At 29.3% G+C, this 22,943-nt stretch overlaps 3 protein-coding genes and 1 long non-coding RNA gene across 7 annotated transcripts; 2 read left to right on the forward strand and 2 right to left on the reverse strand.

Moving 5' to 3' along the window:
* Positions 1 to 1,127: 1,127 nt before the first annotated feature.
* Positions 1,128 to 15,506, reverse strand: LOC130449978 (cyclic GMP-AMP synthase-like receptor). Of its 4 annotated transcripts, none has more exons than XM_056788134.1 (9): positions 15,395 to 15,506; positions 14,167 to 14,353; positions 8,895 to 9,151; positions 6,986 to 7,133; positions 4,084 to 4,242; positions 3,857 to 3,997; positions 3,623 to 3,748; positions 2,113 to 2,299; positions 1,128 to 1,624 (listed from the first exon to the last, which is right to left on the reverse strand). In XM_056788134.1, exons 2-9 carry the CDS (start codon positions 14,272 to 14,274, stop codon positions 1,512 to 1,514), a joined length of 1,239 nt encoding a protein of 412 aa, XP_056644112.1. In that variant the 5' UTR covers positions 14,275 to 14,353; positions 15,395 to 15,506; the 3' UTR covers positions 1,128 to 1,511. The 4 variants fall into 4 exon arrangements, with proteins under 4 accessions (XP_056644112.1, XP_056644113.1, XP_056644114.1 ...); XM_056788135.1 differs by lacking the exon at positions 15,395 to 15,506 and adding an exon at positions 15,061 to 15,174; XM_056788136.1 differs by lacking the exon at positions 15,395 to 15,506 and adding an exon at positions 15,115 to 15,172.
* LOC130449983 (uncharacterized) lies at positions 11,122 to 14,747 on the forward strand. Its single transcript, XR_008910521.1, has 2 exons — positions 11,122 to 12,380; positions 13,043 to 14,747. It is a non-coding gene; the product is annotated as an uncharacterized LOC130449983 (long non-coding RNA).
* On the forward strand, positions 15,021 to 21,995 carry LOC130449979 (dehydrogenase/reductase SDR family member 7). The gene is made up of 7 exons (XM_056788138.1): positions 15,021 to 15,360; positions 18,621 to 18,770; positions 18,904 to 19,256; positions 19,814 to 19,933; positions 20,212 to 20,378; positions 20,536 to 20,599; positions 20,713 to 21,995. The coding sequence occupies exons 1-7, from the start codon at positions 15,252 to 15,254 to the stop codon at positions 20,725 to 20,727; spliced, it is 978 nt and encodes a 325-aa protein (XP_056644116.1). The 5' UTR covers positions 15,021 to 15,251; the 3' UTR covers positions 20,728 to 21,995.
* On the reverse strand, positions 21,973 to 22,828 carry LOC130449981 (28S ribosomal protein S2, mitochondrial). Its single transcript, XM_056788143.1, has 2 exons — positions 22,685 to 22,828; positions 21,973 to 22,627 (listed from the first exon to the last, which is right to left on the reverse strand). The coding sequence occupies exons 1-2, from the start codon at positions 22,773 to 22,775 to the stop codon at positions 21,975 to 21,977; spliced, it is 744 nt and encodes a 247-aa protein (XP_056644121.1). The 5' UTR covers positions 22,776 to 22,828; the 3' UTR covers positions 21,973 to 21,974.
* Positions 22,829 to 22,943: the final 115 nt, after the last annotated feature.

Here is a 22,943-nt window from a genome sequence, read left to right on the forward strand (position 1 = left end):
TTGTATTCTTAAGTTTAAAATAAAAAAAAAATCACTTTTATCACAAGTGTTCATTATTATTCTTCATCACATTTGAATTTGAATTTTTCTATAGAATCCAACTTTTTTATCTAAAAGGTTAGTTGCGTAAATTCTAAAAACTAAAAAGGTACAAATGATTTTTATGATTGACAGATTGTTTTCAATTAATGGGTACGTTCCAAATATTGGTAGCGACGCTAGATAGAGAGATCAAGGACAGTGTAAGCTATAGTTATATGTTATAGCGACTTGTTTAATATCTTCTTAAAACTAAGTACTTACAATGCAATAACAATTTCGCGACTTGTTTTATCGTAATAGTTTTGTGAAAGTGGAACGCACTTCAACGTAAAATGAGCTTTGTCAACGACTTTGCTGTGCTTGAACATGCATCTTTACATCAGCTTTTTTGATATTAAATTAATTAGGCGTTTTTTAAATTAATATGGATACAAAATTGAACGATGAATTTCTTCTCCAATGTGTATCCAATCACAAATCACTTTACCATAAATCAGATAAAGGGTCTCTGTTTGTAAAGTCGACATATGACAATTCGACCTAATGCGCATCAGTCAGGTACGAAATGCAAAGCTTGCAACCTCTGAGCTCCGTGGTGGCATGGTTTTTAGCCTTGAATTACATTAGAAATGCCAACATTCTTTCTCGTGTGTGCTGTTTCCACTTCGCCCTCGAATTGCATTAGAAATGTATTTTTATAAGGAGCAATATAATCGTTGTTAGTGTCAAGTGGAACGTACTGAAATTGCAGAAACTAGTTGCATAACTAAAAGGTTAGATGTATAAATTTTAAGAAAGAAGATGATTGATAAATTGATGTTGACAGCAAAATGGCTGAATTTAATAAAATTCCATATTCCATAAAACTCGCGAAATCTTTTTTATTTTACGACTTTTAACATCCATATTTTATTGTAAGGTTTTTGCCTTTTTTTCTTCCAGTTTATTCAAGTATGGATAATTGGTAATCAAGAAAAAAATGAATAACTATAAATAGTATATTATATTATAGTGATTAAAAGTGCATATTTTTTTACGAGCAATATTTGCAGTTGTGAGGCGGAGCGCAGCGCAGCTGAGTGAATACAAAATTGCGAGTCAAAATTAAAATAAAGTTAGTTTTATACAAAAATTGTTAATAATTTGGTAATAAATTTGAACACCTATTAATTATAACAGCGATAGCAAGCCGGATATATTCATGGATATCTGGTATTGTTGGTAATTATCGATTGTCAAGTAGACGTACTAATCATATAATTTTTGTAGTAGTTTAGTAGTACTTTCAGTCCTAGGATTAAAAGTAACGTTTTTAATCCTAGGATTAAAAGTGTTGCTAAGCAACGAGCAAATTTTTCTACGGTAAGGGAATTGATGGCTTTTGCACCTGAAAATAGTATAAAAATGTCAACATTTTTTGATGGTTGGAGAAAAAATACTTTATTTGTTTTAAGTTATAAGTAAATAATTTATAAAATCATGCATTGGCTATTATTACCCTCCAATGGTTGAGAGGTTGGCAAATCACTTTTTATAAAATCGTCCTCAACTTGCAAAAACCTTTTGTATTCCTCAGGAGTCACTAAAAATGCGAATACACCCAAAAATGTAAAAATACTATATCATTAATTAAAAGTATTATGCTTTATGCTTGCCCTTGATTAGCGAAATAATCCTTGAAATGATTTTTATAAGATAGGTAAAAATTGTATATAAATTTTGTAAATTGTAAAACTTCATTTTTGGTTTGAAACTTTTTTTCTCTAAAATTACCGTTTTCATAGATATTTAGTAGAATAGTTATAACTTTGGAGTGGAAAAACGAAGCTTTTGTCAGTAAAAATCCTTTTAAGGTTTATCTTCTCTAAATAAGGACAATCTTTGACGAAAAGAAAGAAAAAATCTCGCAACTTCAGGGATATTCTAGAAAGATCAAAAATGAAAACTAGAGTGGTTAAAAGGTTCTAAAATCCACAGAAAATATATACACAGTGATGAAACAAAAGGAAGGAAGCTGAAATGGTGATATCAAATTTCAGTTGTAAAATTACAAAAAATTGTATTACTCACATATATATTCTGCTATTGTTGTTGGAGTATCTACTAAATGCCCTTCAACATCTTTTATTATTTTTCGTAATCTTCTACTCCAATTCGATCTTGTTTGTTCTGATATGGCTTTTATGAGATTATTTTTTTTATTCCAATAATAATTTATTTCTCCTTTCTCCAACATTTGGGCAAAACTTTTCAAGAGCTAGCAAATAAATATATAAAGGGATGAAATTTGGGGTTCAAAAGTTTGGGGGAACGAAATATGTTAACAGTCTTGGAAAATATTTCTTATTTTTTCGATTATTTTTCCTTTTTTTTTGCAACCTACTTTGTTATTCGAATTTTACAGATTTTTTACAATTTTCGGTGATTTCCCATATTTTTTGTGGAATTTTCGTATTTCCGTAATTTCAAATTTTTTTGTATTTTTCGCGGATTTTTTGATCTCTTTCAAGTTTTAACGGAATTTCCGTGTTTTTCAATTTTCTGTATTTTTTGATTTCTTTCAAGTTTTAACGGATTTTCCATTTTTTGTATTTTTCGTGGATTTATTGATCTCTTTTGTTTTAACGGATTTTCCGTGTTTTTCAATTTTCTGTATTTTTCGCGGGTTTTTTTGATTTCTTTCAAGTTTTAACGGATTTTCCATTTTTTGTATTTTTCGTGGATTTTTTGATCTCTTTTGTTTTAACGGATTTTCCGTGTTTTTCAATTTTTTGTATTTTTCGCGGATTTTTTTATCTCTTTCAAGTTTTAACGGATTTCCGTGTTTTTCAATTTTTTGTATTTTTCGCGGATTTTTTGATCTCTTTCAGGTTTTAACGAAATTTCCGTATTTTTAAATTTTTTGGATATTTCCCGGATTTTTTTGAAGTTCATATTTTTTCAATTTTCCATTATTTTCAATCTCAGTTTTCCTTCAAAATTTGTAGTTTTTCCGCATTTCTAAAATTTTCTCAAATTAAGCTCAAGTTCCCTTGAATTTCTCAATTATTTCCAGTTTTTCAACACATTTCAATTATTTTTTGAATTCCTCCGATTCTCTCAATTTTATTTTCCAGTTATTTACGAATTTGACAATTTGTTCAAATTTTCCATAAAATTTTTAATAGTTTTTTCGTCTGTTTCGAATTTTTCTCAAATTTAATGGAGTTTCTTGAAAATGTTGAGATTTTTCAATTATACCGATTATTCAATTACCGTTTTCAATTACCCAAGTATTTTACAGGTTTTTTTGAATATTTTTAATATTTTACAATTTCATTTTTATTTTTCGAAATTTCCAAAACTAATATAAAACTACTCAAATCTTTTCAGATATTTCAATTTTTTCAAGATTGTTCCAAAATGTTTAGACTCAATTTGTTTTTTAATTTTGAAACTTTTTTCCAAGTAAATCGAAATGTTTCGGCATTTTTCCACTATTTTTCAATTTGCAAGGAATTCTCAAAGTTTTTCTCCAAATTTCACATTTTCGCACAATTTTCTGAAGTAAAAAAATTTGATTTTTTTCTTGGTACCTTACCGTCATGAATACCGTACTAAGTGAGGTATTCCAAAATTCCGTTTCTCTCTTTTCAATTTCCGAAAGAGCAACAGTTTTTATATAATAACTAGCAATAGCATTCAACTTCTGAGTGTCCCTTAATTTCTAAAAAACAATAAATAAAAACCAAAAATAAATTTTGAAAGCGAAAACAGAATCCTGATGTTATTGATGGGAATTTTCCCCTCCCTCCAAATTAATGACTGAATTTACCTTCAATAATTTTATACTTGGTTTTAAATACGCTTTCGATTTCATCAATTCCCTTTCCTGTTCCTGAAAAGAGAGTCTCCAATTTCTGTTATTAACCTGACCGGTGCCTTTTATAGGCTTCGGTACGATAAAGAAATTTGTCTAAAACAAAAAATTTTTAAAGGCTCAATGATATTAAGAAAGAATAGAGCATTGGAAACTTAAAGAAGAAACACTGGTGAATTTACCTTAGAGGTTGAATTCTTTCTGAAAGGAGGGCTTTGAGGCCAATATTCTTTGGTTAATTCAAAACATGGAACCAAATCAATGTCCAAATTTATTTTTTTGTTATCAATAATTCCTTCTATTTTCAAAGTAAATGCGGGACCACTTTTATGAACATTTCCCTGTGTAAAAATATTAGAAATGAAAATAGTTTGTTTTATAGGAGGCAGTATGAACATTAATTACGATAAAAGATGATTTAGTAAAAGTATATCATCACTATTGTTATAAACTCTACAAAACATTAATCAATTTATTGGATTTTTCGCCGGTTTTCTGATCTTTTTCAAGTTTTAACGGATTTTCCCTATTTTCAGAATTTTTCGCCGGTTTTTTTGATCTTGTTCAAGTTTTAACGGAATTTCCGTATTTTTCAATTTTTTTTTCATTGTTCCCGGATATTTTGATCTCTTCGCAGTTTTAACGAAATTTCCGTAATTTCAAATTTTTTTGTATTTTTCGCGGATTTTTCGATCTCTTTCAAGTTTTAACGGATTTTCCGTGTTTTTCAATTTTTTGGATTTTTCGCGGGATTTTTGACCTCTTTCAAGTTTTAACGGAATTTCCGTATTTTCAGAATTTTTCGCCGGTTTTTTTATCTTGTTCAAGTTTTAACGGAATTTCCGTATTTTTCAATTTTTTTTTCATTGTTCCCGGATATTTTGATCTCTTTGCAGTTTAAACGAAATTTCCGTATTTTCAAAATTTTTTGTATTTTTCGCGGATTTTTTTATCTCTTTCAAGTTTTAACGGATTTTCCGTGTTTTTCAATTTTTTGGATTTTTCGCGGGATTTTTGACCTGTTTCAAGTTTTAACGAAATTTCCGTATTTTTCAATTTTACGCGGATTTTTTATCTTTTTCAAGTTTTTACGGAATTTCCGTATTTTTCAATTTTTTTTCATTGTTCCCGGATATTTTGATCTCTTTGCAGTTTTAACGAAATTTCCGTATTTGTTCTGATATGGCTTTTATGAGATTATTTTTTTTTATTCCAATAATAATTTATTCCTCCTTTCTCCAACATTTGGGCAAAACTTTTCAAGAGGTAACAAATAAATATATAAAGGGGTGAAATTTGGGGTTAAAAAGTTTGGGGGGAACGAAATATGTTAAGTCTTGGAAAATATTTCTTATTTTTTCGATTATTTTTCAAAAGATTATTACTTTATAATTCGAATTTTACAGATTCTTCACAATTTTCGGTGATTTCTCATATTTTTTGTGGAATTTTCGTATTTTCATAATTTTTTAATTTTTTGGAATTTACGCGGATTTTTTGATCTCTTTCAAGTTTTAACGAAATTTCCGTATTTTCAAAGTTTTTCAATTTTTTGGATTTTTCGCGGATTTTTTTCTCTTTCAAATTTTAACGAAATTTCCGTATTTTCAGAATTTTTCGCGGATTTTTTGATCTCTTTCCAGTTTTAACGAAATTTCCGTATTCTCAAATTTTTTTTTATTTTTCGCGGATTTTTTGATCTCTTTCCAGTTTTAACGAAATTTCCGTATTTTCAAAATTTTTTTTATTTTTCGCGGATTTTTTGATCTCTTTCAAGTTTTAACGGATTTTCCGTGTTTTTCAATCTCCTGTATTTTTCGCGGATTTTTTGATCTCTTTCAAGTTTTAACGAAATTTCCGTATTTTCAAAATTTTTTTTATTTTTCGCGGATTTTTTGATCTCTTTCAAGTTTTAACGGATTTTCTGTGTTTTTCAATTTTTCGCGGATGTTTTGGCCTTTTTCAAGTTTTAACAGAATTTCCGAATTTTTCAATTTTTCGCGGATTTTCTATCTCTTTCAAGTTTTAGGGGAATTTCCAAATTTTCATAGTTTGTCAATTTTCCATTATTTTCAATATCCCAATGTCTCAGTTTTCTTTGGTGGTTTGTAAAGTTTTACCGCTTTTTTAAAATTTTCTCATATTAAGCTCAAGTTCCCTGGAATTTCTTAATTTTTTGGACATTCATATGAAACTTCAAATCTTGAGGGGTGGAGGGCGGAACCCCCTTACAAAATTTATGGCCAATTATAGTAATATGTTATGATGGACATCATGAATTATTTGTTTGAATTAAATAATGTCCCCTACGCAAAGCTTGCCCTTCCCCAACAGATCGAAAAGAAACTTTTTCAATACGCTAGATCCAGAAAATCTGCAACAGATGGCCACAAATTTTGATATCAATTTTTTTTCTCTTCGATAGCTAAATACACTATGCGCATATACGTAAAACCAATTCGGGGCCACAGCTGGGGGCTGTATAGTGGGATGGGGTTCGTAACAATATTTTGAGCCCAATCTGGAAGATTCTCGAAAAATTACGGCTCCAAGTTTAATTTTAACGATATTCGCACGCGTAATGACAACTCGCTTTCGAATTTTCCCCCAAATTTTATTCATGGAATTACGGATATTTTTCTATCTTTGAAGCCGTTTTTCAGCTATCGTGTAAGATAAGAAAGTTGCACCTCCTCAAGTACCGTGCTCTGAAAATTCTGACTTTTGGCGTCATCTATGCCCCCCCCCTAAAGGGGGATAAGAACATTAATATATAAATATTGGGAATGAAAAAAAATACGTTCTCTATGATGTTTCTGAACATTCGAAAAAGAAAATTTTGAAAATTTTACTTTCCAATGTTTCTTTTTGGAACTTCTATGGATCCCATACACTTCTCGGGAGGAACTGAGGGGGGACATTTTTTTGTTAACCGAAATAGTTGCCACGTTTCATTTGAACTTTGGTTATTTAGATTTTGTTCTGTGGCTGTAATGATCAGTACAAATATCAAAGATTATCAGTAAATTTTTTAAACGTAAGATACAGGAAATTTGGCAACCATTATCGAAAGTTCCAACTTACGTATAGAGTTCCCATGTCTATATTAAAACTATATGATCCATTTTTGCATTGGAATTTATTAAGAGCTGAAACGACAACTCCTTCCATCCACCGACGTACTTTATCATTGTCAAGATAATTTTTGTCGTCCAATAGTTTCTCTATACCTCTAAAAGGAAACACAAATAAAAAATCAACCCAAAATATAAACTGAAGACAAGAACAAACATCGATGATGGGACAACAGAAATACACTGAGAAAAGTTTTCTATACGTACACTGCAATAAAATATTTATGTATATATATACATTAAAAACTATGTAATACGAGGTTTCGTGAGTCCCTACTTTTTGAGGGTCACGTGACGGGCCAAATGGAATCTGGAAATGCTCGGAGATTTACGTGGGAAAATGGACAACGATCGATTGTGCTAGGGTTAGGTTCGTTTTTTTAGTTTCCTGTTCATTTTGAAGAATGGATAGACAGACGAGGATTCCTTTGGTGCACTCCAGTATTAGAACACCCGCCGTACTCACCAGATTTGGCACCGTGCGATTTTTTTTGTCGAAGATAAAATATGCTTTGAAAGGAACACAAATTTTAGTCGATGGAACAGGTAAATCAAAAAACCGCAAGGCTTCTAAAGACCCTCACCACATAAGATTTCCAGCATTGCTTCGATCAATGGAAAAAACGTATGGAAAGGTGTGTATGGCGAGTGGAAGGGGTATATCGAAGGGGAGCATTCGAATATAGAATAATTTTTATAATAAATCCATTTTTCGTAACCAGTCTCTTTATTTAATAGCCAGACCTGGTATATGATACATCTCGAGTGTTTATATCATTATTATTAGATTATAAGTGTTTTGTCGACATATTTGGAGATTATCTCGGCCCAAATATATATCTTATGTACATAAACAACAATTTTAAATAATCTTATTTGAGATTATTGATAAAAAGTATCCAATTGTCGTTTTAAGTATTAATTACTAAAAATAAAATATATAAATATGCTTTTTCCCTTTAATTCTCAAATGAGTTCATCTCTAGCGGCCATATTTGCAGGTGCTCCATAAATTAAGGTGAATGGCGTCTAGAAATTGATTTCTTTACATTTTTTGTTATTTCATAAAATTTGAGAAACAAAAAAACGCCTAATCTTTTTTACTAATAATTAATAATCTTACCCTTACGTTAAGGAAGTCCGATAGTTCATTTTTGTAAACTTGAAGACTTAGGTACTTTTAGATTTTGTCGAGTATAATAGATATGCGTAAAAATCACACTCATTATTATAAATTCTAATAAGATGATCAAAACTTTAGAAAAAAGTCCTTGTCAGATGTGAGGATCTTTAAAATTAATTATGGATTTAATTTTTTAAATAAATGAGAGATATTATTCACTTTTAAACCCAATAATCACAATTATAAGTTTTTTTCTCAACTAAAAACAAGTTTAAGGTTTGTATATATGGTAATTTGGTTTTACATACCATATAAGACTTAGACAAATGACGTTATCGGTAACGCCATCTTTACTTTCAACCACAAATCTGACATAAAAGGAAACTGTATGTAGTAAATAATAACTAAAGTTCTTGTATCAAAAGACTGGACACGAGTCATATTGCTAAACAAAACAGACCAAACTTGCTCGTTTGCGTTGTATTTTACTTTAGACATGTCATTTGACTCGTCTCTATTTGTAATTTAATTATTTATATCCCTAAATGTTATTTTGTTCTATCATTTGAACAGATCACTGTTTGGCGCGCTTCTTTTATTGGAGCCGCCATTAATTTCTTAGCTCGAGGTCAACTAATCGCGTGAACGACCGTTCGTGTCCAGATTTTTCAAGGTACTTTAATAACCTAACGAACGCGTACAGGGTGGGTCGATTCTACGTGTATATTTTACTTACTTGTATCTTTCTTTTAATTCGGCCTGTTTAAGCAAATTAGTCAAATCTAATTGTAACGTTACATATCCAGGAACGTTGGCAATCTTTTGAATTATATCAACTTTTTTTGGTAACAATAGTAATAAATCGAGATCGAATTCGTCGGGCTGGCCAACTCTCAGTCCATCATAATAACTACCCCCATAAAACGTTCTGTTATGCAGCGATTTGAATAAAGTGTTTTTTTGTTCCATTTCCGTTACTATCAAATCCAACAACTGTGAATAATTGAAAATATCTTCGTTATTTAAAACAATTTATTTCCATTCACTTTTTTAGATTGAGCTTGGCAACGCAGGATATTATTCAATTTAACGGTAGGTATTATTAAATTTCGCAATTTGAGGTTACGTTATGTCTCGATTGTATTTTTTACTTCGTAATTTTGTATTTGGGTGATTTTTTCGTATCTGCCCGGATTAAAAGAACAATGAAACGTTAATCTAGCGTTTTAGTAGTCGCAGAATCCAATTATCGATGTACCAGTTAAATTAAATTAATACTTTTTTAAAGAAAAATATCTTTCTATTGATTTATCGGTCAATTAATATAACCTAACCTTACTTTAAAATTAATCTGTTACTCGGTCTACTTTACAACATCAAGAGAAAGTTCCCATTTGGAATTTAAATAAAATCGGGATTAACAGTTATTTTTGACTATTTTTTTTTTGTTTTTAATTAATTATTCCATTCACTTCACAAAAATTAGGTTATGGTACATTAAAATTGTGGGATCTTTATTGGCGATCGGAAAGGTCACGAGTTCATAGTCTAATCTAGATGTAAGCATCTGTTTATTAGCTGTTGCCACACTAGTCAAGACATATATATGAAGATTTTGGGATATAATTAAATAACTCGATGCACCAACTTGCTCTTTAAAAAGAATTTATTTATCAAACTGAGGATTCACTAATTTAAAGTTACTAATTCGACTGGCGTACTAGACGAATAACAAATTGAATGATCCCAGTATTAGTTTTACAGGCTTCTTTATATATTAATTCTTATCTTATACAATGATAATTATAAAATTAGATAAATATATTTATGGTTCATTATAGTCACATTAATAATTATTAAATAATTGAAGACGACATCTTAATGGGGTTGAATGTATAAAACTGACGGAAATACTAAACACAGACAATTTATAGTAACGATAACCTAATGAGGTTAGAGTTCATAATAATAAATAAGTAATTGATGATGATGCGCCGCTGTGAAAAGGGTTATTTTGGATTAGTTAACTGAATCATTTCGAGAAAACGTGGATAGAGGTTTCGTCGTCTGTCCCACGACGAGTTAAAACTATCTGTATATAGTAAAATACTTATAGTAGAATCATGAAAATTTCTACGTTTAAGTTTTCGGATACGATCTTTTCAACTAAAATATTTTCAAAGATGGCCGACTTTCGGTTCTACCGGAAGTCGAGTGTAACTTTGTTATTTTAAGTAGAACACCCTATATATTAATACATTTTTGAAATCTACGTAAAATTTTAGTATACTTTTGCCAAAAAAATTTTTTCGAAAAACGCATACTTTTTGAGTTATTAATTTTTTTGTAAAAAATTTGACCGTTGCAGACCCTCATAAATTATTATTTTACGAAGACACCCTTAGAAATATGAAAATGGTTTCTGTTCGTTTACTTTTAGCAAGGCAAGACGTAATTGAATTTATACTGAAAAATTTTCACATTTTATACAGGGTGTGCATAAAAATTGTTCAAAGTTTAACTTTATAAATATCAAATTTCTTCATTTTTTTAAATAGAACCACCCGGTTTTTTCTATTTTAATGCTTTCAACGGTGAAAAATAAGACAAATTCATCCATACTTTCCTATGTCTAAACCTTATCGTTATTTAGATATTAAATGCTTAATAATAATAACAATAAATTATATATTTTTACAAAAAAATTATCAACTCAATAAGTATGCATTTTTCGAAAAAAGTTTTCGAACAAAAGTATACTAAAATTTTACGTAGATTTCAAAAATGTATTAATATACGGGGTGTTTTATTTAAAACAACAAAGTTACACTCGACTTCCGGTAGAACCGGAAGTCGGCCATCTTTGAAAATATCTTAGATTGTATCCGAAAACCCAAACGTAAAAATTTTCATGATTTTACTATAAGTATTTTGCCATATACAGATAGTTTTAACTCGTCGTGGGACACCCTGTATAGTAGAGGCGAAGACATCACAACTTAGTTCGCACTAGTCGCTGTGTTAGTATAAAAAATTCATTTAAAAAATTGAAAAGAAGAAATAATATATAACCCCCATTTTATTTTTTGGATTCGGTTTATATACATACTGAATGAATTTTAATTTTCATTGTTTGCAAACTAGTAACGGAACATTAAACGATTACATGAAAAAATATTCGATTTACAAGTATCTTTTGACCTTTTTTTTTGTAATAATTGAATTAACACATTTTAGTCAACATAAATTGTTTTTGGACAATGCATACATAATTTTATTATAATTCAACGATATGGATTTAATGTTTACCAGTGGCGTCGTTATTTAGTTTAAACTGAAAATATGTAACCATTTTCTTAAAACCAATTTTAGAAAATTTTGAATAATTATTCAGAAATCATCCCCTACCCTCTATCGACTTGGGGTTGTGAGGTGTAATAAAGAAAAGTGTACTAAACACAAAAAAAATTATTACAGCTGTCGGTCATCCCTTGTTAAAAAAATAGAGTTAAATCAATAATTTTGAAACGTCTATGTTTAAGAAGTTGTCGGTCAATACAATACTTAAATCAATAACAACAACAACAAAACAATTTTAATCTACATGTAATATTTGTGGTCAATAATTTGATACGTTGCCGTAATTATAAAAGAATGTAGGCAATTGCATCTTTAACTATGTTTTTTATTATTAAAATGACGTTTATGAAGAATATCAAACTGTAAGAGTGAGAAAATGCAACATCGCATGCTATTATAGTCTATTTTTTTATATACGAGAAAGTAATAAAACATAATTTGTATGCAAAACTTAGTACCGTCATTCTAAATATGAAAATACTGGTATTTGGTTTTTATTGATCTTTTCTAACCTGTATAGAACAATATAAAAAAGAAGAAGAAAAAATATCACCTGAAATACGATTTTCATTTAGATAGGACTATAGATCGAGTATATAATCTTAGGATAGGGCGTCCAAATTGTTACAACTTACAAGGTGCAGTCTACAGTTTATTGTGAATTCTTGTGTGATTACGGAAAATTTAGAAATATCGTGTACAGACTTGACAGTCTTCCAACAGTTATTAGGGAAACGTTAATATTTAACTGTTTTAAATCACCTACAAACAAATATTTATTAGCAGCGAGTTTGGAATAGTACGTAAAGCTCCACGAAAACCAAAGTTTCTAATAGAAAACATTTGAAAAAAGATTTGGAAGGTAAGTAGATACGTTTTCCTTTAGAAAAGAATTTCCATTAGACATTAGACAAAGTTCTTGGCAGGAAGTTATAAGCAGGTTAATTAGGTAAAAATATATTGACTATATTCATACGTATATTATTTAATAAGAAAATAGTCGAATTCAAAAAATATTTTAACTGTCTTCTAAAATAAATGATACGCTTTTGCACTTTTTGATGATTATTCTATATAATTAACAGCAAATTAAATGTAAATAATGAATTTTTGATAATATTTCGACTATAATGTTTCTGAGACAAAATAATCAATAGAATTTATACCATACGCGAATTTCATTGAAAAATCAAGTTTATAGACCTGTACACTTTTGTAGAGCATTCAATTCTGAAAAAAAACCGTTCATGAAATGCCCATAACCTATAAAATTTAAAAAATAAAAAACCAGAGTTTCTTTCATTTACATCCCTCGGTCGAGGGTGATTTAACAGGGAACTATCTCACCACTTCTGATGGGAACCATGTGAATCATATAGTTAAGTGACTTTAAACGACCATAAATTTCCTTATTTACTGATTTTATAATTATTTATAGTTATTGTATACGATAAAATTTTCATTAATTCGATATTTTATAAGTTTATTAATATTTTTTGCTTAATAAATTGTTTTTTTTTCAAGGTTGTGAATTGAGTTACTTAACTAGAGATTTTTTTGAGTACTTGGAACAAAAGTTCACGATGGGACAGAAAAAGGAAAATCAGTTGAAAAAAAATCACCCTAGTAAACCGTATGTTGAGTATGAGTATCACCAACGAATTATCTCACCACTCCTGATAGGAACCATTAGGATCTGTTAATCACATAGTTAGGTGATTCAAAGTGTCCCTAATTCATGACTATGCACTCAAACCCCATTAACATACCATAATTAATTTTTATCTTATATTAATGTGACTTTAAAAGACCATAAATCTCATTATTTACTAATTTTATAATTCTTTATAGTTATTATTGTATATGATACGATTTAGTATTTAAGGCAGTTTGTACACTCATACTAGGTTTTCATTAATTCGATATTTTATAGGTTTATTAATGTTTTTTGCTTAATAATTTGTTTTTTTACAAAGTTATGAACCAAATTTTACGATGGGACTGAAAAAAAAACACCCTAGTAAACAGTATGTTAATTATTAATATCACCAACGAATTATCTCACCATTCCTGATGGGGACTATATATTAAGTTATACAATGTGTCTCTTTTTTTTGTTCCATTAAAATATCGTCTCGGATTACCTAATTTTTGTCTTATATTAATGTCACTGTGAGGATTCATACTTATTTGACTTCTAATTACTATCTATTGTATTCGTTAAGATTTATTGTAAATTAACCGTCCCCTGACGGGAACCGTAGTTAAGCGATTCCAAGTGTCCTTAGACACTGGAAGTTCCATTAACATATGTATTGTATTGATGTGGCTCTAACGACCATAAAAATTAATTATAGCTTTCGTATACAATAGGATTAGCATTTAAGAGAGTATATACACGCATAGTGTGTTCTATATAGTTTTAACAAAGTTGTGAATTGAGTTATTTAACTAACGATTAGAAAAATTCCAACTGTCTACTAAACACGTCTGTGGATTATGAATACTTCATTATTTAAGTACTCTCTCATCCATAAAAATAAACTATATAACGAAATCAATAAAAAAATTATATATACAAAAGCACGTCTTAAAATATCGAGAAAATGATCAAATTAAATGCGTTTATAATTTATTAAAAATATTACCTGTTGTATAATTTGATTATTTCTCTTAATATCATTATCCGGCAGAGAAATGAACTTCCCATTTATTTTTTGTAATACGTTCTCCAAATTATTTTCTGATTTCGACATATTGAAAAATCACGCGCAAAAGTAACCACTACACTTTCAAAAAACAAAGTATCAGGTACTTTTATAATTAAAAAATAATCTAAAAAAGATAATAATAATTTTAACACCTACCTGAAATAATTAAAATGCATTAGATAATTCATATGTTTTCCTGATAATTCTGTCGAGATAACACGTTGTTTATAACCCACATTGTATTCAAATAGGAACACTTGCAAAACTGCAACATAATCATTTCTAAAATATATCCAAATCAACAATTTTTGTATGTGTTAGGTACCTAAGACTTTGTGGAGACTTATAAAAGGTCTTTGCTTTATATTTCATAAGATAATTAATAAAAATAATAAAGATGTTTAAAACTGAGGGTTGTGCCTAAATAAACAATACAACTAAGAGTTTTGTTTAGAATTTTTTGTTAATTTTCATTACAGATATTTGATTGTTATTAAAAATGTTGCTCTCTATGAAAATGTGTTTTTTTTTAAATTGCAAAGTTATTACTTAAAATGTTGTAAACAAAGTTATAAATAAAAAAAATGATAAGTTCTAACCCCACTTTCACTTCGTAACTCCAAATAAGCTTGGATACTGCATCAAAGGAAAGTTAGTGATTTAATTTTCTTAATAAAATTAAATCCCACATTCTGATAATTACGTATTTTGTCTCTAGTTCTTTGTGATTAAAAATTTTAAAGCCCCTTAATAGAACAATTTGATACGTTCATGGTCAATATCATTAGTGGAAAGAAATCTCCATAAAATAAAATTTGGTATCAATTTAACCTTCAAAACACCTAATATCGCAGCATAGTACAGGTTTCTAACTTAAATATTTACTTGTTAGGTGTAACCAAACTAAAAGATCCTTATACACATTTTACTTAACCTAACTGTCACAAGCTGATAAGGTTAATGAAACTAATTAGTGTGCTTGTATAAGTTTAGAAAAATATAATAATTTATCATTATAAAAAATGTTGTGTACCATAGTGATTGTAATTGCAATTTTGTATCTCATAATTTTGTGTATAAGTGATTGTGACGTGGAATTATTTTTGTTGGAAAAATTTGGAAAATCTCCTAGTAAGTTAAAATAAGCGTATCTAATCGAACTCACGTTCATTGTTTCTTGATTATAAGTCACTATTATTGAATATTTATTCAAACTAGGATATGAATGAATGTATTATGCATATTCAGTTAATCATGTGCATAAATAATATTTGAAAACAATGATAAGATAAATATAACCGTCACAGATTCATTGTGCAACATTTTTGTTATGTTTTAAAAGCAAATGAGCATTTTATAAATATGAATATAAATTATTCTAAATTAGGAAGTAATAAGTAGTACTTTAAAACAACTTTATTAACCAGAATCCTAACCTCAAATTAGAGAAAATGGCAATGACCTTATCGTTACTTCTTTCTCGATTACCTTATATGTAAAGTGTCCCACAAGTTATAAGTTCTCAAAATAATGTCAAAAATTTCTTTACAACCCTTCAACTTAAAAATACCTTATATGGTACGCTGCATGAGACTCCTAATAGAAGAATGAGATCTAACCATTCTGGGAGGTTAATTAGGAGTGGTGTAATCTTAAAATTTCACAGAAGCTTTTCATCTGTCATTAGATTCCATAATTCTTATTACCATACTATAAATAATTTAATTATAAAACTGTTTTTTACTTGTAATTTGGAATTTTGAAGGAAAAGTCGAAAAACCAAATCAATAATGTTATTTAAAAAGTTTCAAAATAGTCAGAGTTAGCTATGAAATTATACACCAAATTTTTAGTTTGGATTCCGAAATTAAAATTAATATTCTGTCTATGGCAATGATGTCATAAATTGCCTCGTTTTTTTTATAAGCTTTGTTCTTATATCTGATACTGAATCAGTTTATGGACCAATTGCATGCACACTTCTAAAATTGTTGTTGGCAGGTCACACTGATTAAGTTTACTGTAAATAAACATCCCGAATGGCTTCGTAATTGTTGTAATATTCGTTTCTTCTATAATATAAATAAAAGAAATTTATACAGGTTCTTCTATACTTTTATTATATTAGAAGTAAAACTCCACAAAATGACTTGAATCTGATAAGTAACCATTTTTTTTTGACATAATAATCATTCTTGCCAACTTAATTGCTGGGTTACGTCAGTAATTTTTTACAACACTACCCCTTAAACCAGCAATTAATTTAGACCAATATTTTTAGTACAAAAAATATGCTTGGGATTATGCAGCCCTTTTGTTAACAGATCTGCTACCATTTTTTCAGTAGGCATGTATTTAATTTCAACCAAATTTTTTTTCAATTACTTCCCTTACAAAATGGTACTTAGTGTCTATATGTTTAGTTCTGTTATGGTAAACAGGGTTTTTTAACAATTTTTGTGCACTTTGGCTGTCATTGAAAAGAATTACGGGCTTAGTCTCACAAAACTCATTTAAAAAACCACTAACAAATATGGCTTCTTTACATGCTTCAGTAATGGCGATATACTCGGACTCAGTACTAGAAAGTGCAACACAAGATTGTTTCTTGGATTCCCAAGAGATTGGAGCATTACTTTTTCTGAAAACATGTTTAATTTATATAAACCATTACAGTATTTTCCTGTGGCTATAATAGAATTATTAATTTCTATATAACAATTACCATCATCAAACTTTATGTTATAACCAGCTTTTGTAATTTTAGACACTGATAACAGATTATTGCTTAGCTCAGGTACAAATAAAACATCTTTAAATTTTAAACTTATACATTTACCTGAAATTTCTGTTTTTACTAAAATATCACCTTTACCTTTGACTTGCATTTCCTGTCCATTTGCAACTATAATTTTATTTAACTTTGAATAGTCCAATTTAATAAATAATTCTGGATTATTTGACATGTGACTTGTAGCCCCTGAATCAATATACCATTCTAGATTATTTTTACTGTTACCGGAAACATTGAAACAAAAAACTGAGTCAGACAACTCATCACCGTCAACAGTTACTTTGGCATGTTGCTTTCCCTTATTTCTGTCTTTCTTCATGAAAAAACCATCTTTTTTGTAGTGACCTTTTCTATGACAATAATAACATTCTATTTTTTCTTTCATCTCCTTCGAAAACTTTTTATTTGTGTTTAATGCCGTCTCTGTTGAACTGGTATCTTCTTTTCTTTTATACTCATCCATTAGTTTTCCCTTTACATATTCAAGAGTCAATTCATCATCTGGCCTAGCATCTAATGCTGTTACTAATGTGGAATAACTTTCTGGCAATCCACCTAACAATAATGCAGCTACACGGAAATCCTTAATAGTCTCACCAACTCCTCATAGTCTTTCAACTAATTCTAGTATTTCTTTAATGTATTCATGCATTGGTTTATTTTCAAGTCTAGACTGATACAGCTTCCTCAATAAATACAACTTGTTACTTAAATTATTTCTTTCATGTACCTTTTGCAGTTCATTCCACATTTCTTTCGCATTCTTGCATTTATAAATGTGTGCTATCTGATTGTCTTCGATACTTAATAAAATTGTAGCTTGTGCTTTTTTATCTTTACGTTTCCATTCAATAGATGGTTCATTTGGTATTGCCTCTTCTACAACAGACCAATTTCCTTCTCGTGTAAGCAACATTTTAATTCTAAATTTCCAATTTTGATAATTGTTGTTGTCTAATCTGGCGAAAGTAAACTTTACACTTTCAGATTCCATTTCTGCTTTTAATTTGCTTTACAAGCCAAGCCGGCACGCCTTATTTTTTAGGTTAGCTTTTATACTTTACTTTGAAATTCACTGAAGCTTATTAAATCTGGCCTGGGCCCATAACCTGTTGTAATATTCGTTTCTTCTATAATATAAATAAAAGAAATTTATACAGGTTCTTCTATACTTTTATTATATTAGAAGTAAAACTACACAAAATGACTTGAATCTGAAAGTAACCATTTTTTTTTTGACATAATAAATCATCCTTGCCAACTTAATTGCTGGGTTACGTTCAGTAATTTTTTACAACAGTAATCAAGCATGCGCATTACAGTAATCCTAAATTGGTTATCAAATTATTCGGAATAGATTCGAAATTAAACGAACAAACCTACAGTTACTCCGCCAAGTTAAAAACTGTCTATGGTTATACGTCACACCGTTCATTACTACAATATGGCGTCAATTTATTATAATTACCCCTGGTGTGTATTTCGGAACACAATACTTGAATAAACGAGTTGAGATAAGTCGTATATACAAGAAGCGTTTAATATTTTAAAAATTAGGTATAAAGACGTTGGTGTGTATTGTGTATAATTATTATAGGTCACCTGAAGGGCAAAGTAGTTTTTATAACAGGAGCTTCTAGCGGAATTGGAGAATACACGGCATATGCCCTTGCTCGATTCGGTGTTAAATTAGTTTTAACCGCAAGAAGAATCAACGAATTGGAGAGAGTTAAACAAAAATGTTTAGGTAAATGTTCGATTTATAGTTACCTGTTAATATTTTTGTAGGTACTACGCATGCGTAATAGCTATTTCAGTTTGACAGTTTGAGTTCGAATCACAGCTATAATATTCGATCTGAAGTTAGTTGAATGTTTCAGAATTGTCGAAAGGTCAACTAAAAAACGACGATGTTTATGTTTTATCTATGGACGTAACCGACTTTTCGTCTCACGAAAATTACTTTCTACAAGCAGTCAACCATTTTGGAACCGTCGATATTTTGTTAAATAATGCTGGTAGATCACAGAGAGCAGCATGGGAAACCATAGAACTTGCCGTAGATAAACAATTGTTTGACTTGAACGTTTTTGCCGTTATAAATTTATCTCGAATAGCCATAAAATATTTTAATAGAGTCGGTAAAGGTCACGTGGCGGTCGTTTCAAGTTTAGCGGGGGTAATTGGAGCACCACTTTCAGGAACGTACACTGGTTCTAAACATGCCATTCATGTAAGTCCATTTGAGGATTGAATTTATGAAATGTGAGGTTTTCAAAAGTTGATTACAGAAATTTATAATTGGATTTTTATGTGAATTTTAAAAAAATTAATGTAATTCCGAAATAGAATTACACTTGGCAACATCGTAAATCCTTGAGTATAGTTTCTTCAGATTTATCGTTTTTTATTCCAATGAATAAACTTTGAAAAGAAGTTTTTTTCTGTATCCAATTTCTATTCTTCAGTTTCGATAATTGGAAAAAAATCATTTTGTTATGTGGTGACGTTCGAGTATTCACTTTAAAGTACTCTATTTGTGGAAAATTGTATAACATTCTTTTAACTCTATGATGTTAGTAGTTCTAATGTTCCAAAATATGTATTGACATTTGACAGTAGTTCTATTACAATAAACTTGTATTTATTTGTATAGGTTTATATTAAAATTTTTAATTATTGAATATTCAAAAAACAAATTTTTATCTTATTCTAACCTAAATTATTCACTTTGTTTTCGTCATTGGAAATTTATTTAAGGAAATTGAGTGTAACTATTATCTGTTGTAGGGTTACTTCGATTCATTAAGATATGAAAAATTGAATAAAAATTTACATATTACACTCTTATGTCCAGGACCAACATTTACAAACTTTTTAAAAGATTGTTTCACAAATAAGGAGGGCAAGGTATGTATCTTTTATGATAATTTACAAAATGTCTGAATCATTATACATTAAAGATACTATGTTTTCACCTATTTGTTATATGAAATCTGTTTGAAATGTTATTATCGAACTTTTATTGTAGAAAATGATGTTATGGTCGATATTCTCACGACAAATCTCTGTATCAACCAATATATCACGAAATCTATTTTTAAAAAAATCTTGTTTAAATGTAAAATCTAGTTATTTTTCTAGCTAATTAATTGTTTATATACAATAAATTTTCTATTTTGTTCCAGACGTTGAATTCTTCTGTACGACCGACCGATCGTCGTATGACTGCAGAAAGATGTGGTTACTTAAATGCTGTAGCCTTGGCTAATCAAACAAGGGAATCCTGGATGTCAGTTAGACCTTTAATTTTACTAACATACGTAATGGTTTACTACCCAAATTTTTCATACTGGTAAATAAGTTTTTTCTTGTATACCAATTTTGTTAAGTTTTTTAATGAAATTGTCTGTTTTTCTTCAACTTTGCACTTCTTACACGTTTATAGATGACAAATATTCACTTTCATTTGAAAATTTCATTATTTGAAGGGGGTTCTTTTACTTTTCCAGGTTATTTAAGATCTTAGGTCCAGAACGAGTTTTCAAACTTCGAGATGGTAGAGAAGAATATGAGGTATAAGTAATTTAAAATACTCATTATATTCTATGTTTTTTTATTATTTACTCTGTATATATTTCAACATGCCATATTGAGTTAAATTCATGACATGATATTCGTTTTTTCAGACACATAAAGACTGAAGGTGGAGGTTATAGGATTAGAGGATATTCGGTCACATCTTTACACTTTGGGATCAGTTACTTTTCACATTTTTAGTTTTGTATTAACATTGTTTTTTATCATTGTATCAGTAGATTTTCCAAATTAATAACACTTCATTATTTCCACAGCTGGTATCACTAAAATAATTGGCATTTTAACTCGTCAATGTTTTGTTCTAGTTACTCATTTGTTCATTTTTCAGTAACTCTATTTCTTCCGATAACTTTATATATTCTTTCTCTATTTGGCTGTTTGTTATAAAATTATCTTTTTTTTTCAAACTATTATTACCCAATTACACTCATTTTATTTTTTCTTCATTTACTTAAATCATTAGCTTGATAATTTTTAAGAGCCCTCTTTGGTTATTTATCCTCTCTCTATCTAGTTAATTAACAATATTTTGTTAAATGTCTTGATGCTTCTTTTTAATTTCACATATTTTGTTTCCTTTTCTCCTATATTTCTTCCAATATCTTGACATCCCCTACTTCTTAATCTATTAAATATTTTTTCAAACTGCTTTTTCCTTAATCCGTTTTATTTTATCTTCATTTGTTTCTTCCTATAGCTTCATACACCTTCCTTCTTTTTCTTTTTGACTGTTTGTCCTAGAATTGCTCCAAAATAATTAAATTATGATATTTTTTCAAATATCTTTTCATCATTTATATCTTCCAATAGCTTCATATCTTTTTCTTCCTTTCTTTGGCTGTTTATCCTAGAATTGTCCCTAAATCATCAAATTTTCTCAATCCCCTCTTTGGTTATGTATTCTCGCTTTACCTAGTGAAAAAACAAGACTTACATATTTCCTTTCCTTTTTTCTCTCCTTATCCCTTCCAGAAACTTGATATCGTACTCTTTATCTTATTTTGGCAGTTTTCCCTAATTTCTTCAACCACAAATCATGAACACTCACAATTTCACTGGTTGTTTCTTCAAGCCGGACATGAATAAGAATCTTATTGAAGACTAGAAGAACTAAACAGCATAAATTGTGAGTGTTGAGGTGTTTTGTTTGATTGAAACCAGTCATACCAAGCTTTCACCTAACAATTAACATATAAATTTCCCTTCAATACTTTTAATTACCACCTAAGGTGGAATTAAATTTTTGTTGATATTAAAACTATAGATTTAATTTTGATACTAATAAGGCATAATATAAAAAAAACTTATTACCGCTGATAATATTAAAACTATATGTAAATATAGATACAACTTAATAAATATTTTGTTCTAAGTGTTCTTTTCTTTTCTGTTTACCTCTCAGAATGGCGTTCTTGAATAACTTACAATAAAGCTCGATAGAAGCAGTGGAATCATCGTTTCCTGGTACGGGGTAAGTTACAAGATTGGGATTACAATTTGAATCGACGATACCAATAGTTGCGATCAACATTTTTGCCGAATCCCTAATGGCCGTATGTTGAATTAATACGTTATTAAGAGTGTTGAAAAATATACACAGATCCGGTAATCTAGTAATCGAACCGAACTGTTTGGTGGAATTCGTAAATATGCCGCCTCTCCAAAACCTCGTGTGAGCGAATTCTCCACATTCAATGGCGGTTTTTTCGACTAAATGTACGTGTTGAGCACCACGTTGGAAGAACAATATAATTCCATCCCTGTAGGCTACATGCGCTGATATATTTAGAGCTTTTCTCAAATATTCCGCGGTTTGATCTAAATCGAAAATTATATGACCCAATCTACTGCCGTATATGTAAGGAATCATTCTCTCGTCTAAAGATCCTTCTTTGTGTCCAAAATGTACTCGGGCGTCGAATAAATCTTTTACAGTAAATAAGTTGTGTACATTGAAGTAATCTGGGTGTTTCAGTACTTGAACACTCATTGGTTCTTGTTTCACTAAAACATGATATTGTTTGGAGTATACATTATTTTTATCGTTATATTATAGTTTACCGATTTCTTCCTGAATTTGTTGTTGAGTTGTTGTCGTAATACATAATTTTCTAACATTAGTATAAGCCGTTTTTGTAATTCGTTTCAACATTATTAAATATTTCACGTAGATAGGTTAAAATATTCTTCTATTTTAATTAATCATTGCTACACTAGCTATCATCCAGGAAACCATTATTTTTAACATAAGCTTGAAACCATTTAAAAAAAAGTGGGATGAGGATACTTTTAATCTATAACAATTAAAACTGACTTAATT

The sequence above is a fragment of the Diorhabda sublineata genome, chromosome 10 (genome assembly GCF_026230105.1).
Source record: "Diorhabda sublineata isolate icDioSubl1.1 chromosome 10, icDioSubl1.1, whole genome shotgun sequence".
Taxonomy (NCBI): domain Eukaryota; kingdom Metazoa; phylum Arthropoda; class Insecta; order Coleoptera; family Chrysomelidae; genus Diorhabda; species Diorhabda sublineata.

Bases quoted from the DNA above. Each gene is read 5' to 3' on its own strand.
- LOC130449981 (XM_056788143.1), bottom strand. From the start codon at position 22,775: ATGTTGAAACGAATTACAAAAACGGCTTATACTAATGTTAGAAAATTA. The intron at 22,628-22,684 runs GTAAACTATAAT...ATCATGTTTTAG, and splicing joins ACAAATTCAGGAAGAAATCG to TGAAACAAGAACCAATGAGT.
- LOC130449978 (XM_056788134.1), bottom strand. From the start codon at position 14,274: ATGTCGAAATCAGAAAATAATTTGGAGAACGTATTACAAAAAATAAAT. The intron at 9,152-14,166 runs GTAATATTTTTA...AATTATTCACAG, and splicing joins ATAATCAAATTATACAACAG to TTGTTGGATTTGATAGTAAC. The intron at 7,134-8,894 runs GTAAGTAAAATA...GTTTCCTTTTAG, and splicing joins GAATTAAAAGAAAGATACAA to AGGTATAGAGAAACTATTGG.
- LOC130449979 (XM_056788138.1), top strand. From the start codon at position 15,252: ATGTTGTGTACCATAGTGATTGTAATTGCAATTTTGTATCTCATAATT. The intron at 15,361-18,620 runs GTAAGTTAAAAT...TAATTATTATAG, and splicing joins AAAATTTGGAAAATCTCCTA to GTCACCTGAAGGGCAAAGTA. The intron at 19,934-20,211 runs GTATGTATCTTT...ATTTTGTTCCAG, and splicing joins TCACAAATAAGGAGGGCAAG to ACGTTGAATTCTTCTGTACG.